This window comes from Trachurus japonicus, chromosome 1, assembly GCF_045865225.1.
Source record: "Trachurus japonicus isolate A0001 chromosome 1, Traja_1.0".
Classification (NCBI taxonomy): Eukaryota; Metazoa; Chordata; class Actinopteri; order Carangiformes; family Carangidae; genus Trachurus; species Trachurus japonicus.
Window position 1 is genome coordinate 38,866,350 of NC_140907.1, and position 13,569 is coordinate 38,879,918.

A 13,569-nucleotide genomic window follows, 5' to 3' on the forward strand; every position below is an offset into this window, starting at 1 on the left:
ATAGTTAACTCGCGATTAATCTCTATTAAAAATATTATATATGGGCTTTGGACTTTCAACACTCCAAAGTGTTATAATCTCTAGACAAACAACTTTTAGACCAGACTTAGCAGGCTTAGTACCTAATCATAACACATGATGCATGAAACTCACACAGAATTGAAACGAATTGCATCCAGTGGAAATTGCCCTTTACTTTGCTACGCCTCTGCCTGGCCATGTGCATTTGTTTACAACAAAGCCGTCAAAAAATGAATGGATGGAGCTTCTGGATATATGTTAGACTGTGTATATTTGTGTAGCAACCAACTTGAAGGTGGCTTACCGCCACCTACTGGACTGGAGGTCCCACACTCCAGTCCTCCAGTCCAGCAGACAGAGGACAAAATGGGCCGCATTTAAATTAATCTCATCGCGATTAACGCGTTAACTCTGACAGCCCTAATAATAACACAACGTTACCACACAGAGTTGTTTTAGAGGGAAATACAGAGACTGTTGATGAAAAACTGTCCCTGAAGGCAACGTGCATCAGTGGTTTTGCATGAATTTCCCTCTAAAACAACTCTGTGTGGTAACGTTGTGTTATTATCTCATAGCGTGGTGAATGTGCAGCTCACAACTTGTCCACCAGAGCGTTGTGGAGTTGTTGGATTGTGTATTTGATGAGTTTGATGAGGGAAACCAAGAAATCCCATAATGAGCCTCCGTAGCGTAGCTCTGAGCAGCTCACGGCTCTGCTCCGCCGTTCTAAAAATAGCTTGCAGTGACAATTAAAGGTAAAGAACCTACTGCTATGACTATAGGGATTATGGCAATGGGCCAAAATGTTGAACTGTCCTTTTAAAAGAATATATAGTTACTGACAAAAATAGAATTAAGTTATATTTACAGTGTTGATAGCCGGAAGTTAATTGATTGATTGATTGATCAGTTGTGTGTCTTTGTGTTGTGTTGTGTGTGTGTGTGTGTTGTGTTGTGTGTGCAGGCCCACAGGACTCTGTACGCTCAGGCCGACTCGGAGACTCGCTACTTTGTGAAGAAGAAGACGCTGCTGGCGCTGAGCAAACTGACGGCGCTGGCATCAGACCTGCAGGACGACGAGCTGAGCAAGCAGCTGGAGGGTAAAGACCCGTCGCTCTGGTTATTGATCAGTCTGGTTATTGATCAGTCTGATTACTGATCAGTCTGGTTATTGATCAGTCTGGTTACTGATCAGTCTGATTACTGATCAGTCTGATTACTGATCAGTCTGATTACTGATCAGTCTGGTTATTGATCAGTCTGGTTACTGATCAGTCTGATTACTGATCAGTCTGATTACTGATCAGTCTGGTTACTGATCAGTCTGGTTATTGATCAGTCTGATTACTGATCAGTCTGGTTATTGATCAGTCTGGTTATTGATCAGTCTGATTACTGATCAGTCTGATTACTGATCAGTCTGGTTACTGATCAGTCTGATTACTGATCAGTCTGATTACTGATCAGTCTGGTTACTGATCAGTCTGGTTATTGATCAGTCTGATTACTGATCAGTCTGGTTACTGATCAGTCTGGTTACTGATCAGTCTGATTACTGATCAGTCTGGTTACTGATCAGTCTGGTTATTGATCAGTCTGATTACTGATCAGTCTGGTTATTGATCAGTCTGGTTACTGATCAGTCTGATTACTGATCAGTCTGGTTATTGATCAGTCTGGTTACTGATCAGTCTGATTACTGATCAGTCTGGTTACTGATCAGTCTGGTTATTGATCAGTCTGATTACTGATCAGTCTGGTTACTGATCAGTCTGGTTACTGATCAGTCTGATTACTGATCAGTCTGGTTATTGATCAGTCTGGTTACTGATCAGTCTGATTACTGATCAGTCTGGTTATTGATCAGTCTGATTACTGATCAGTCTGGTTACTGATCAGTCTGGTTATTGATCAGTCTGGTTATTGATCAGTCTGGTTACTGATCAGTCTGGTTACTGATCGGTGTGTATTGATGATCGGTTGTGACCTGTGTGTGTGTGTGTGTGTGTGTGTGTGTGTGTGTGTGTAGACATGGTGGAGCAGGAGCGCTTCCTGCTGCACCAGGAGACGCTGCCTCGACAGCTGCTGGAGGAGAAGCAGCTCAACGCCGACACCATGCCGCTGCTGAGCGCACACAACCTCATAGAGGTACACACACACACAACCTCATAGAGGTACACACACACACAACCTCATAGAGGTACACACACACACAACCTCATAGAGGTACACACACACACACACACACACACAGGGCCGTTGCTAGGAATTCTGGGCCCCCTTAAAGAATACTAAAGTGGGCCCCTCCCCCTAACTAACTTTTCCTTTTTTTTTCCTTAGACTACGTATGTATTATGTATTATCATTCTACTTAAAATAAGACTCATCATATTAAAAGTAGCTTGTTTTTAGACACTTTTTACTTCTTTCAAGCAGATTTTCACTTGGAATAAGTAGAAAAATCTGATAGTGGAGCAAGTTTTTCTTCCTTATTACAAGCACAAAAAACTTACTTTCACTGGCAGATTTTTCTATTTATTGTGAATTTAAGTGAAAATGATCTAAAAACAAGTTAATTTTTAGGTGATGAGTCTTATTTTAAGTGGAAAGAGATTAGTTTTGACTAGAAATGAGACATTTGGACAAGAAATAAGACAAATATTCTTGGAAAGATGTAGAGTTTTTACAGTGTACTATGAGTATTAGTCAGGGTCTTACGCAGAATAAATCAGTCATACAAAGATTAGACTACTGGGGTTTTTTATGGGCCCCACTGGGCGCTGGGCCCCTAGAGTTATCATCACCTTTCTCCCCTGTACAACGGCCCTGCTCACACACACACAACCTCAGAGTTACACACACACAGACACACAACCTCATAGAAGCTGCTTCTGTTATTTAAACCAATAGTAAAGACACCAGAGTGGAGTCTTATTAACTCTTTGACTGCCAGCCGTCCTCACAGCAGCTTCCTCCAGCTCGCCAGGCGTTTTCCAGCTTTCTGACTGATGTTCGTAGACCCACCATATATTATGTACTGTTACTACACACACATTCACCCCGTCACAGGAGAGATGAGGGTCTCTACTGTCCAGTAAAAAAAACTGTTTGTTTCTATCTTGTTCCAGTCTTGTGAAACTGGCGGTTGAATGTAGGTTAGTTTAGCCCAAAAAGCCATTTTAGCACCAAAATCTTGAGAAAAAGAGGTTTTTGTGTCGGCTGTCATTTTCAGGTTGAACCAGAACAATATAACCCTAAACCAGAACAACTGACTCCTTTACACCACACAACCCCATAGAGGTACACACACACACATCCTGTCCTCTCCACTTTCACTTTTGTGTCTGCCTTTGTTTTTTCTGTCCTGCTTCCTTTTCTCTTCAGCTTCCTTTCTTTCTTTCTTTCTTTCTTTCTTTCTTTCTTTCTTTCTTTGTCTTTCCTTCCTTCCTTCCTCCCTTCCTTTTTCTTTCTTTCTTTCTTTCTTTGTCTTTCCTTCGTTCCTTCCTTCCTCCCTCCCTTCCTTTTTCTTTCTTTCTTTCTTTCTTTCTTTGTCTTTCCTTCCTTCCTTCCTCCCTTCCTTTTTCTTTCTTTCTTTCTTTCTTTCTTTCTTTGTCTTTCCTTCGTTCCTTCCTTCCTCCCTCCCTTCCTTTTTTTCCTTCTTTCTTTCTTTCTTTCTTTCTTTGTCTTTCCTTCCTTCCTCACTTCTGTCTACCTCATCATCCTTTCCTCCCTTTTTCCTTCCTTCCTTCCCTACCTCCTCCCCTCTTCCTTCCTTCTTTCCTTCCTTCCTTCCCTCCCTCCTCCCCTCTTCCTTCCTTCCTTCCTTCCTTCCTCCCTCCCTTCCTTTTTCTTTCTTTCTTTCTTTCTTTCTTTGTCTTTCCTTCCTTCCTTTTTCTTTCTTATTTCTTTCTTTCTTTGTCTTTCCTTCGTTCCTTCCTTCCTCCCTCCCTTCCTTTTTTTCCTTCTTTCTTTCTTCTTCCCTACCTCCTCCCCTCTTCCTTCCTTCTTTCCTTCCTCCCTTCCCTCCCTCCTCCCCTCTTCCTTCCTTCCTTCCTTCCTTCCTTCCTTCCTTCCTTCCTTCCTTCCTCCCCTCTTCCTTCCTTCCTTCCTTCCCTCCCTCCTCCCCTCTTCCTTCCTTCCTTCCTTCCTTCCTTCCTTCCTTCCTATAATAAACCGTCTGAACTCGTCACAGTGACACAAACTGTTTCCTTCCTGTTGACGCTCATGGTGACCAGAGAGCAGCAGCTGTACCACACACACACACGCACACACACACACACACACACACATACATACACACACACACACACACACACACACACACACACCCCACCCACGTTCTGCTGCTTCCTTCTTGCAGTTCACTTGTATATACATAACAGTGGCAACCACAAGCTCGAATTAATGTACACACACACAGTCACACACACACACGTAGCTCTGCAGTTAGACGACACACAGAAACACACATATACACACACACGTACACACATGAATTCTGTGTGAACAGGAAACTCACTGAGACACTGTTAGTTTACAAGTTCACAATTCAATAAGAAATCAATACATTAGCTTCAGTAGCTACATGCTAACATATTTATTTAGGGAACTTGATCACAAAAACATTTGAATTCATTGATAAAGCTGCTTTTATGAATTAACACCAGTGGAGGAATTTGACATCAGCAGCATATTATTGATGTAATTGTTATTATCATTATTTTAGATATACATTATAATTTTGGTGAGGAAAAGGTCAGATGACAGATAAGTACATAAAAAAAATACAATAGAACAAAACCAACCGATTTTTACTGTTGACAACACATTTTAAAACACAAACACTTTTTTCTCTCCACAATATTGTTATTTGAGTTTTAAGCAGCAAAGAAAACAGAAAGCACAACACAACACAAACACACAAAGAACACCGACCAACAAGCTGCTTCTGCTATTTAAACAAATAGTAAAAACACAACAAAGTGGAGTCTTATTAAATGGTGTAATGAAAAATTATTAGAAAAATTAGAATTAGAAAAACTTTATTGTCCCGCCAAGGCAGGAAATTCATCTTTGGTCTCACTTATAGACAGAACAGTCAGAACACAAACGCTTGCTAGCAGGGCTTACATGAGACAAACAAAGTCAACAGCGGTCACATCACATACAGATAGTAAAAATAAAAATAAAATCCCCTTTACTGTGTCTTGATGGCATTGGGGATAAAGGAGCCCTTGTAGATCTTTTTCTTTGCTAGAGGAACTCTATAGCGCCGCCCTGAGGGGAGTTGTTCAAATTCCCTGTGTAGTGTAATAGAAAAGAAAGAAACTAAATCAATAATCATAATCTTGGAAACTGCTCCAACCACAATATAAATATAATCATAATATATTATAATTATAATTATTGTTAATTGTTATTAAGTGTCGTTGTGTCGTTGTGTGGTTCCTCAGCTCTACATCTGTGACGACAACCGACTGGCCAACGAGTACGACTACAAGAAGGCTCTGGACCTGCTGGAGTACATCGATGAGGTCACTTCCTGTTTACACTCTAACCTCCCACTCCTCTAGATAAATAACTAACAAATAAACAAACAACAACAAGCTGTGTTTGTGTTTGTGTTTGTGTTGCAGGACGACGCCGTCGACATCGACTCGCTCAAGTGTGAGATCCTGGGGAAAGCTCTGAGGAGAGACGAGTAAGACCTGATGGCTGCTGCTTGTTGTTGTTGTTGTTTATTGTTGTTTATTGTTGTTGACCTCCTCTCTCTGCCCGTCTCTCAGCTGGTCCTCGGCCGACGGCAGCGACGACCCTCTGGAGGCAGCGAAGGACAGCATCTTCGTCAAGATCCTCCTCAAACTGATCCAGGAAGGTGAGAAACTGAGAGAGGAGGAGGAGGAGAGAGGAGGAGGAGAAGGAGGAGGAAGATTAGGAGAGGAGGAGGAGAGAGGAAGAGGAGGAGGAGAGAGGAAGAGGAGGAGGAGGAGGAGGAGGAGGAGGAGAGAGGAGGAGGAGGAGGAGGAGGAGGAGGAGGAGGAGGAGGAAGAGAGAGGAGGAGGAGGAGGAGAGAGGAGGAGGAGGAGGAGGAGGAGGAAGAGAGAGGAGGAGGAGGAGAGAGGAGGAGGAGGAGGAGGAAGAGAGAGGAGGAGGAGGAGGAGGAGGAGGAGGAGGAGGAGGAGGAGGAGAGAGAGGAGGAGGAGGAGGAGGAGGAGGAAGAGGAGGAGAGAGGAGGAGGAGGAGGAAGAGAGAGGAGGAGGAGGAGGAGGAGGAGGAGGAGGAGGAGGAGGAAGAGAGAGGAGGAGGAGGAAGAGGAGGAGGGAGAGGAGGAGAGAGGAGGAGGAGGAGGAAGAGAGAGGAGGAGGAGGAGGAGGAAGAGGAGGAGGAGGAGGAGAGAGGAGGAGGAAGAGGAGGAGGAGGAGGAGGAAGAGGAGGAGGAGGAAGAGTAGGAGAGAGGAGGAGGAGGAGAGAGGAGAGAGGAAGAGGAGGAGGAGGAGAGAGGAGGAGGAGGAAGAGGAGGAGGAGGAGGAAGAGGAGGAGAGAGGAGGAGGAGGAGGAAGAGGAGGAGGAGGAAGAGTAGGAGAGAGGAGGAGGAGGAGAGAGGAGAGAAGAGGAGGAGGAAGAGAGAGGAGGAGGAGAGAGGAAGAGAGAGGAGAGAGGAGGAGGAGGAGGAGGAGGAGAGAGGAAGAGGAAAGAGAAAAGGAGGAGAGAGGAGGAGGAGAGAGGAGGAAGAGTAGGAGAGAGGAAGAGGAGGAGGAGGAGGAGGAAGAGAGAGGAGGAGGAGGAGAGAGGAGGAGGAGGAGGAGGAAGAGAGAGGAGGAGGAGGAGGAGGAGGAGGAGGAGGAGGAGGAGGAAGAGAGAGGAGGAGGAGGAGGAGGAGGAGAGAGGAGGAGGAGGAGGAAGAGAGAGGAGGAGGAGGAGGAGGAGGAGGAGGAGGAGGAGGAGGAGGAAGAGAGAGGAGGAGGAGGAAGAGGAGGAGGGAGAGGAGGAGAGAGGAGGAGGAGGAGGAAGAGAGAGGAGGGAGGAGGAGGAGGAAGAGGAGGAGGAGGAGGAGAGAGGAGGAGGAAGAGGAGGAGGAGGAGGAGGAAGAGGAGGAGGAGGAAGAGGAGGAGAGAGGAGGAGGAGGAGAGAGGAGAGAGGAAGAGGAGGAGGAGGAGAGAGGAGGAGGAGGAAGAGGAGGAGGAGGAGGAAGAGGAGGAGAGAGGAGGAGGAGGAGGAAGAGGAGGAGGAGGAAGAGTAGGAGAGAGGAGGAGGAGGAGAGAGGAGAGAAGAGGAGGAGGAAGAGAGAGGAGGAGGAGAGAGGAAGAGAGAGGAGAGAGGAGGAGGAGGAGGAGAGAGGAAGAGGAAAGAGAAAAGGAGGAGAGAGGAGGAGGAGAGAGGAGGAAGAGTAGGAGAGAGGAAGAGGAGGAGAGGAGGAGGAGGAGGAGAGAGGAAGAGGAGGAGGAGGAGGAGGAGGAGGAGGAGAGAGGAGGAGGAGGAGGAGGAGGAGGAGGAGGAGGAGGAGGAGGAAGAGAGAGGAGGAGGAGGAGGAGGAGAGAGGAGGAGGAGGAGGAGGAGGAGAGAGGAGGAGGAGGAGGAGGAGGAGGAGGAAGAGAGAGGAGGAGGAGGAGAGAGGAGGAGGAGGAGGAGGAAGAGAGAGGAGGAGGAGGAGGAGGAAGAGGAGGAGGGAGAGGAGGAGAGAGGAGGAGGAGGAGGAAGAGGAGAGGAGGAGGAGGAGGAGGAAGAGGAGGAGGAGGAGGAGAGAGGAGGAGGAAGAGGAGGAGGAGGAGGAGGAAGAGGAGGAGGAGGAAGAGTAGGAGAGAGGAGGAGGAGGAGAGAGGAGAGAGGAAGAGGAGGAGGAGGAGAGAGGAGGAGGAGGAAGAGGAGGAGGAGGAGGAAGAGGAGGAGAGAGGAGGAGGAGGAGGAAGAGGAGGAGGAGGAAGAGTAGGAGAGAGGAGGAGGAGGAGAGAGGAGAGAAAAGGAGGAGGAGGAGAGAGGAGGAGGAAGAGTAAGAGAGGAGAGTGGAGGAGGACGGAGGAGAGAGAAAAGGAGGAGAGAGGAGGAGGAGAGAGGAGGGGGAGGAAGAGGAGGAGGAGGAGGAAGAGGAAGAGGAAGAGGAGGAGAGGAGGAGAGAGGAGGAGGAGGAAGAGGAGGAGTTCTCAGCTCAGCTCTTTTTAAGAACTTCAAACTTTATCTATTTTCTTTTCTTTTACTTTTATTTGCTCTTGTTTTTAACTCTGTTTTCAGTGTTTTGTTTGTTTTTATTCTGTCTTATGCTTCTTTTTTTTTATGTTTTGTCTTTATGTAAAGCACATTGAGTTGCCTTGGTATGAAATGCACTGCTATAGAAATAAAGATGCCTTGCCTTAACCTTTACTGAACCCTCTCTCCATCTCTCCGTCTCTCTGTCTCTCCGTCTCTCCATCTCTCCGTCTCTCCATCTCTCCATCTCTCCGTCTCTCCATCTCTCCATCTCTCCGTCTCAGGCGTCCCTCTGCAGTCGTACCTTCCTGACGTCAAAGACCTGCTGGACTCAGACGACCTCAGCGCGTTGAGGTCCAAGCCGTACTTTGAGTTTGTCCTTCGAGCCAATTATGAACATTACCTGCAGGCCCAGATGTGACCCTCCCCCCTCCCCCTTCCCCCTTCCCCCCCGTTTCCCTGGTAACGCCCGCTGCACTTCAGCTTCGGCTTAGACCCCGTTGAGTTTTTTCATCAGTGTTTGACTGAATCCTTATTCCATTTTCTAAATAAAGGTGTGGATTATTTGTGTAGCTGGACTCTGATCTCTGCAACAAACATCACAGTTCAACACACAAAGACGTTAAAGAGACACGACACGGCTTTAAAATATGAAACTTAAGGTAAAGAATGAATGAATGAAAACACAACACAATGCTAAATAAAACAACAACAAAACCATACATAACACGTTTATGTTCAAAGGGAGTGGGAAGAAGTCGAATCTTATTAAGGAAGAAAAAAAACTGTGATAGATGAACAGTTAGAAGAAAATAATAATAAATAAAAAAAACATTATTCACATAATAAACAAATAAAAAGGTGTAAGTCCAGGAAAAAAAAACAGATTAAAGGGATAGTTCAACATTTTGGCAAATTGGCCCATTGCCATAATCGCTATAGTCATAGCAGTAGGTTCGTTACCTTTAATTGTAGGTGTAAGCTATTTTCAGTACGGCGGAGCGCAGCAGCTGGCTGCTCAGAGCTACACTATGGAGGCTAAGGGAATTTCTTGGTTTCCCTCATTAAACTCATCAAATTCAACATCCCAAAACTCCACAGCGCTTTTGTAGACAAGTTGTGACCTGCACAACCACCACGCTATGAGATAATGACGGAACGATACGAAACGGAGCCGTTTTCGAGGTAAATACAGGGTAAATACGGAGACTGCTTGCTGAAAAACTGTCCCTGAACGCAACGCGCATCAGCGGTTTTGTATGAATTTACCTCGAAAACGGCTCCGTTTCGTATCGTTCCGTCATTATCTCATAGCGTGGTGGTTGTGCAGGTCACAACTTGTCTACAAAAGCGCTGTGGAGTTTTGGGATTTTGTATTTGATGAGTTTAATGAGGGAAACCAAGAAATTCCCTTAGCCTCCATAGCGTAGCTCTGAGCAGCCTGCTGCTGCGCTCCGCTGTACTAAAAATAGCTTACACCTACAATTAAAGGTAACGAACCTACTGCTATGACTATAGCGATTATGGCAATGGGCCAATTTGCCAAAATGTTGAACTATAAGGTCGCTTTCACATTAGCCTCGTTTGGTCCAGACTTTAGGACTTTTCAGTTTGGTCCGAAGCTTCGAAGCTTCATTCGTTGCCATGGTAATCGATCAAGTCCGTGATCGATTTTTTTTTATTTCTTCCTTTTTTTCTTTTTGACACCGGTTCTCATCGGCAATTGTTCCATTAAAATGAGTCGGCGACTTGGCGTCCTGGAAACCTGCCTGATGTTGGAGACATGCAGTGTTTCTTTGACATTACTTACATTATTTCCACTACGATCGCGCCCCCGTCCGGCCATCGAAGCTTCGATTTAAATCGACCTTATGTCCCCGAAGCTTCGATTATCAAAAAGGTAATCGGGACAGCCCTAGAAAACTCCCCCGGACCACAATCCAGACTTTTGTCGGACCAAACAAGCGGACCGTGGTCCCCCAAAAAAGTCAGGACTCGGTCCGGTTCGAAGTGCAGGGATGCAAACAGCGGCCGAAAAGCGAAACTCGCTTTTTTCATGACCAATTAGGTGACTTGTGTGAATCGTTCAGATCTGAAGAGTTTTTGTTTTGGGGAGGGGGGGGGGGGTCTCAGCGTCTCAGCTGGGGTCAGTAAAATGTTTTTCTAACAGGCTGACAGTGACAATCACGTGAAACTGAGGCGAACTCATCCATGGTCTCTGATTATACTGATAACAGCCGACCTATTCACCTCCGATGTAGACGCGCGACATGCACGCACGTTACCCAAAGCGGCGCGTGCATTCGGTGCGACCACGGCGACGCCCTTTTCCCCCCCTTCCCGTCCGTGGAGCTGTGGCCGCGGACATGCACGGTTCCCTACGTTGCTGTGTCAGGCAGGTGTTTCCATGGAGCTCTGCCCCGTTTCAGAGGTGAAGGAAGCCCTGAGTGGAAAGACGTCGCCTCCGCCATGTAGAATGTGTTCAATTAAAGTGAAACTAACACATTATATAGGCCTATATGTCCATTACACACTGAATGACACATCCCATGTCTTTATTTATTCAGTTTATTTTAATAGTAATAATTATGACTAACATTCAGTGAAGACCTCAAATTCAGTATGTCCAAAATTTAAATTTTAAAGCATTTTTAATCTAGAAATGTTGGCCTTCTGAAAACTATGTCCATCTATAATCAATCAATCAATACTTGGTTGGGGTTGAACTACTGGAAATTGACTTTTCCATGATATTGTAATGTAATCATTTGTTAATGGTGAGCACCCCCCCCCCCCCCACGCCAGACAATTCCTCTCTGTTTTGGTCCTGAGCCGTTTGCATCCCTGGAAGTGAACCATGGTCCGGTTCGCTTCAGGTGAGAACGTAATCGGACTTTTAATAGGACCAAATACAGGAAGCAAACCAACACAGCAGTGTTTCCTCTACATTGACTCCGCCACAAATAGATTTTTCAGCTTTCGGCTCGACCAACACAGTATCGTTCCGTTCATTCACCTCTGACATTTTGACAAAGGACAGTGTGAACACAGACCGGACCAAAACTTAATTGCAACAATGTATCCGGATGTAAATTAGCCTTGCTGCTATAATCTGGCACATTTACATGTTTTTATATGTTCATTGATGTGCACTGTCCCACCCAAATAAACAAATACAGTAAAGTAAAGTATTTCTTCCCTCTGGTCCGGACTTTCAGGTGTGAAAGCGACCTGAAGGTCATTTAACACAACCAAGATTGATCAGTGATGTAAATTAGACAATAAGAGTCAGTCGATCACTTATTAACTCTTCATGTTGAACAATAATGACTCCTCTGGGCACCCGTAGGTGGAGACGGCTGCATTAATAGATAATAAACAGATCAATAAAATCACAGGTTTTACTCACTAATGTGGATATTTGTTCATTTTTACACAAATGTCAAAATGTGGATGAGACGTCACTATGGAGGTTTGTACAGATACTTAAAGGGATAGTTCAACATTTTGTCAAATCGGCCCATTGCCATAATCCCTATAGTCATAGCAGTAGGTTTGTTACCTTTAATTGTCGGTGCAAGCTATTTTTAGAACGCCGGAGCAGAGCGGTGAGCTGCTCAGAGCTACACTACGGAGGCTCATTATGGGATTTCTTGGTTTCCCTCATCAAACTCATCATCAAATACACAATCCAACAACTCCACAACGCTCTGGTGGACAAGTTGTGAGCTGCACATTCACCACGCTATGAGATAATAACACAACGTTACCACACAGAGTTGTTTTAGAGGGAAATTCAGGCAAAACCAGCTGATGCACGTTGCCTTCAGGGACAGTTTTTCATCATCAGTCTCTGTATTTCCCTCTAAAACAACTCTGTCTGGTAACGTTGTGTTATTATCTCATAGCGTGGTGAATGTGCAGCTCACAACTTGTCCACCAGAGCGTTGTGGAGTTGTTGGATCATAACCTACTGCTATGACTATAGGGATTATGGCCAACATGTTGAACTATCCCTTTAAAATCAACAATGAAATGGTTTTAGACTGATCAATAGATCATATTTATTTGGTTCCTCCCCCTCTTCCTCCCTGATCCACTTCCTGAGCAGATGGATTTCAGAGTCCAGCAGCTCAACTAAAAATAGTGAAGTGGGTTAAACGGCTCCACATCCAGGTCGGACTCTGATGTAACAGCAGCACAGTCACTGAAAAACTACTAAACATCTGTCAACAGAACTTCATTAAAGGGGCAATACAGAAATACAGAGGATTCATTTTCAGACATGAACACAGTCTAAAAAATACAAGACCCCAAACACATGTGGAAGATTGAGTGTATAGAGTAGATACGTATCGTTAATACTGGTTCATCACAACCACCGTGAGATGTGAATGTTCATTTACTAGTTTTTAAAGGTAAATTACAGTAACGTTTAATTGTAAATCTTTATTGTCCTCCAAAGGACGGTTCAAATGCTGCCTGAAATACCCAAACACATGAGACAGAAACCTCTGCAACGTGGCAAAGTCTGCACAACGTTAAATTACCTAAAAATGAAAGAGATTTAAAACTTCTACAAAGTGACAAGACGATTTGAGACAAAGTGCATTTTCTGTTGCTGGTTTATGGATGATGAACGAGCTCTTTAAAGGGATAGTTCAACATTTTGGCAAATTGGCCCATTGCCATAATCCCTATAGTCATAGCAGTAGGTTCGTTACCTTTAATTGTCGGTGCAAGCTGTTTTTAGAACGGCGGAGCAGAGCCGTGAGCTGCTCAGAGCTACGCTACGAACGGAGGCTCATTATGGGATTTCTTGGTTTCCCTCATCAAACTCATCAAATACACAATCCAACAACTCCACAACGCTCTGGTGGACAAGTTGTGAGCTGCACATTCACCACGCTATGAGATAATAACTGAAACGAGACAACAAATCAAAAATAAAAGTAATTTATTTTCACGTATGGCTGCTGTCGCCTTATTTCTGATTCTGGACATGTTTTAGAAAATAGATTATAGATTATTATTATCATCATGGCTGAACATTGGGAATGTTTTGAACACATTACATCTTTAACTGTCCTATCAGCTGAAATAATATCATATTGTAAATATTACTACAGTATATAAGCTGTTAACAGTCAGTTTGTAGTTCAACATTGAGACACATCATTGAGACACAGAGATGTTCTGTTTGTTGGACTCCTCTGCTTTAAAAACCTTGAGAAAGTTTCCTGGTCCAACTCCAAAACTCATGAGTGAAACCAGACTCGTAATAAACTTTATGAGACAAAACAAAGAGCTGGTGTTCAAGTGTAAACTGTTAATATCCTCTATATTGATTTTATAACAACTTGG

At 44.7% G+C, this 13,569-nt stretch overlaps 1 protein-coding gene across 1 annotated transcript in view; it reads left to right on the forward strand.

Annotated features, from left to right (window-relative positions):
* nup133 (nucleoporin 133) overlaps positions 1-8,826 on the forward strand; it is a 49,386-nt gene extending 40,560 nt beyond the window's left edge. The window contains exons 20-25 of the mRNA XM_085787905.1: positions 989-1,124; positions 2,054-2,172; positions 5,478-5,558; positions 5,661-5,725; positions 5,811-5,899; positions 8,490-8,826. Of these exons, the coding sequence (XP_085644031.1) occupies positions 989-1,124; positions 2,054-2,172; positions 5,478-5,558; positions 5,661-5,725; positions 5,811-5,899; positions 8,490-8,626 (627 nt within the window). The 3' untranslated portion in view covers positions 8,627-8,826. The remainder of the gene's footprint in view (positions 1-988; positions 1,125-2,053; positions 2,173-5,477; positions 5,559-5,660; positions 5,726-5,810; positions 5,900-8,489) is intronic.
* Positions 8,827-13,569: the final 4,743 nt, after the last annotated feature.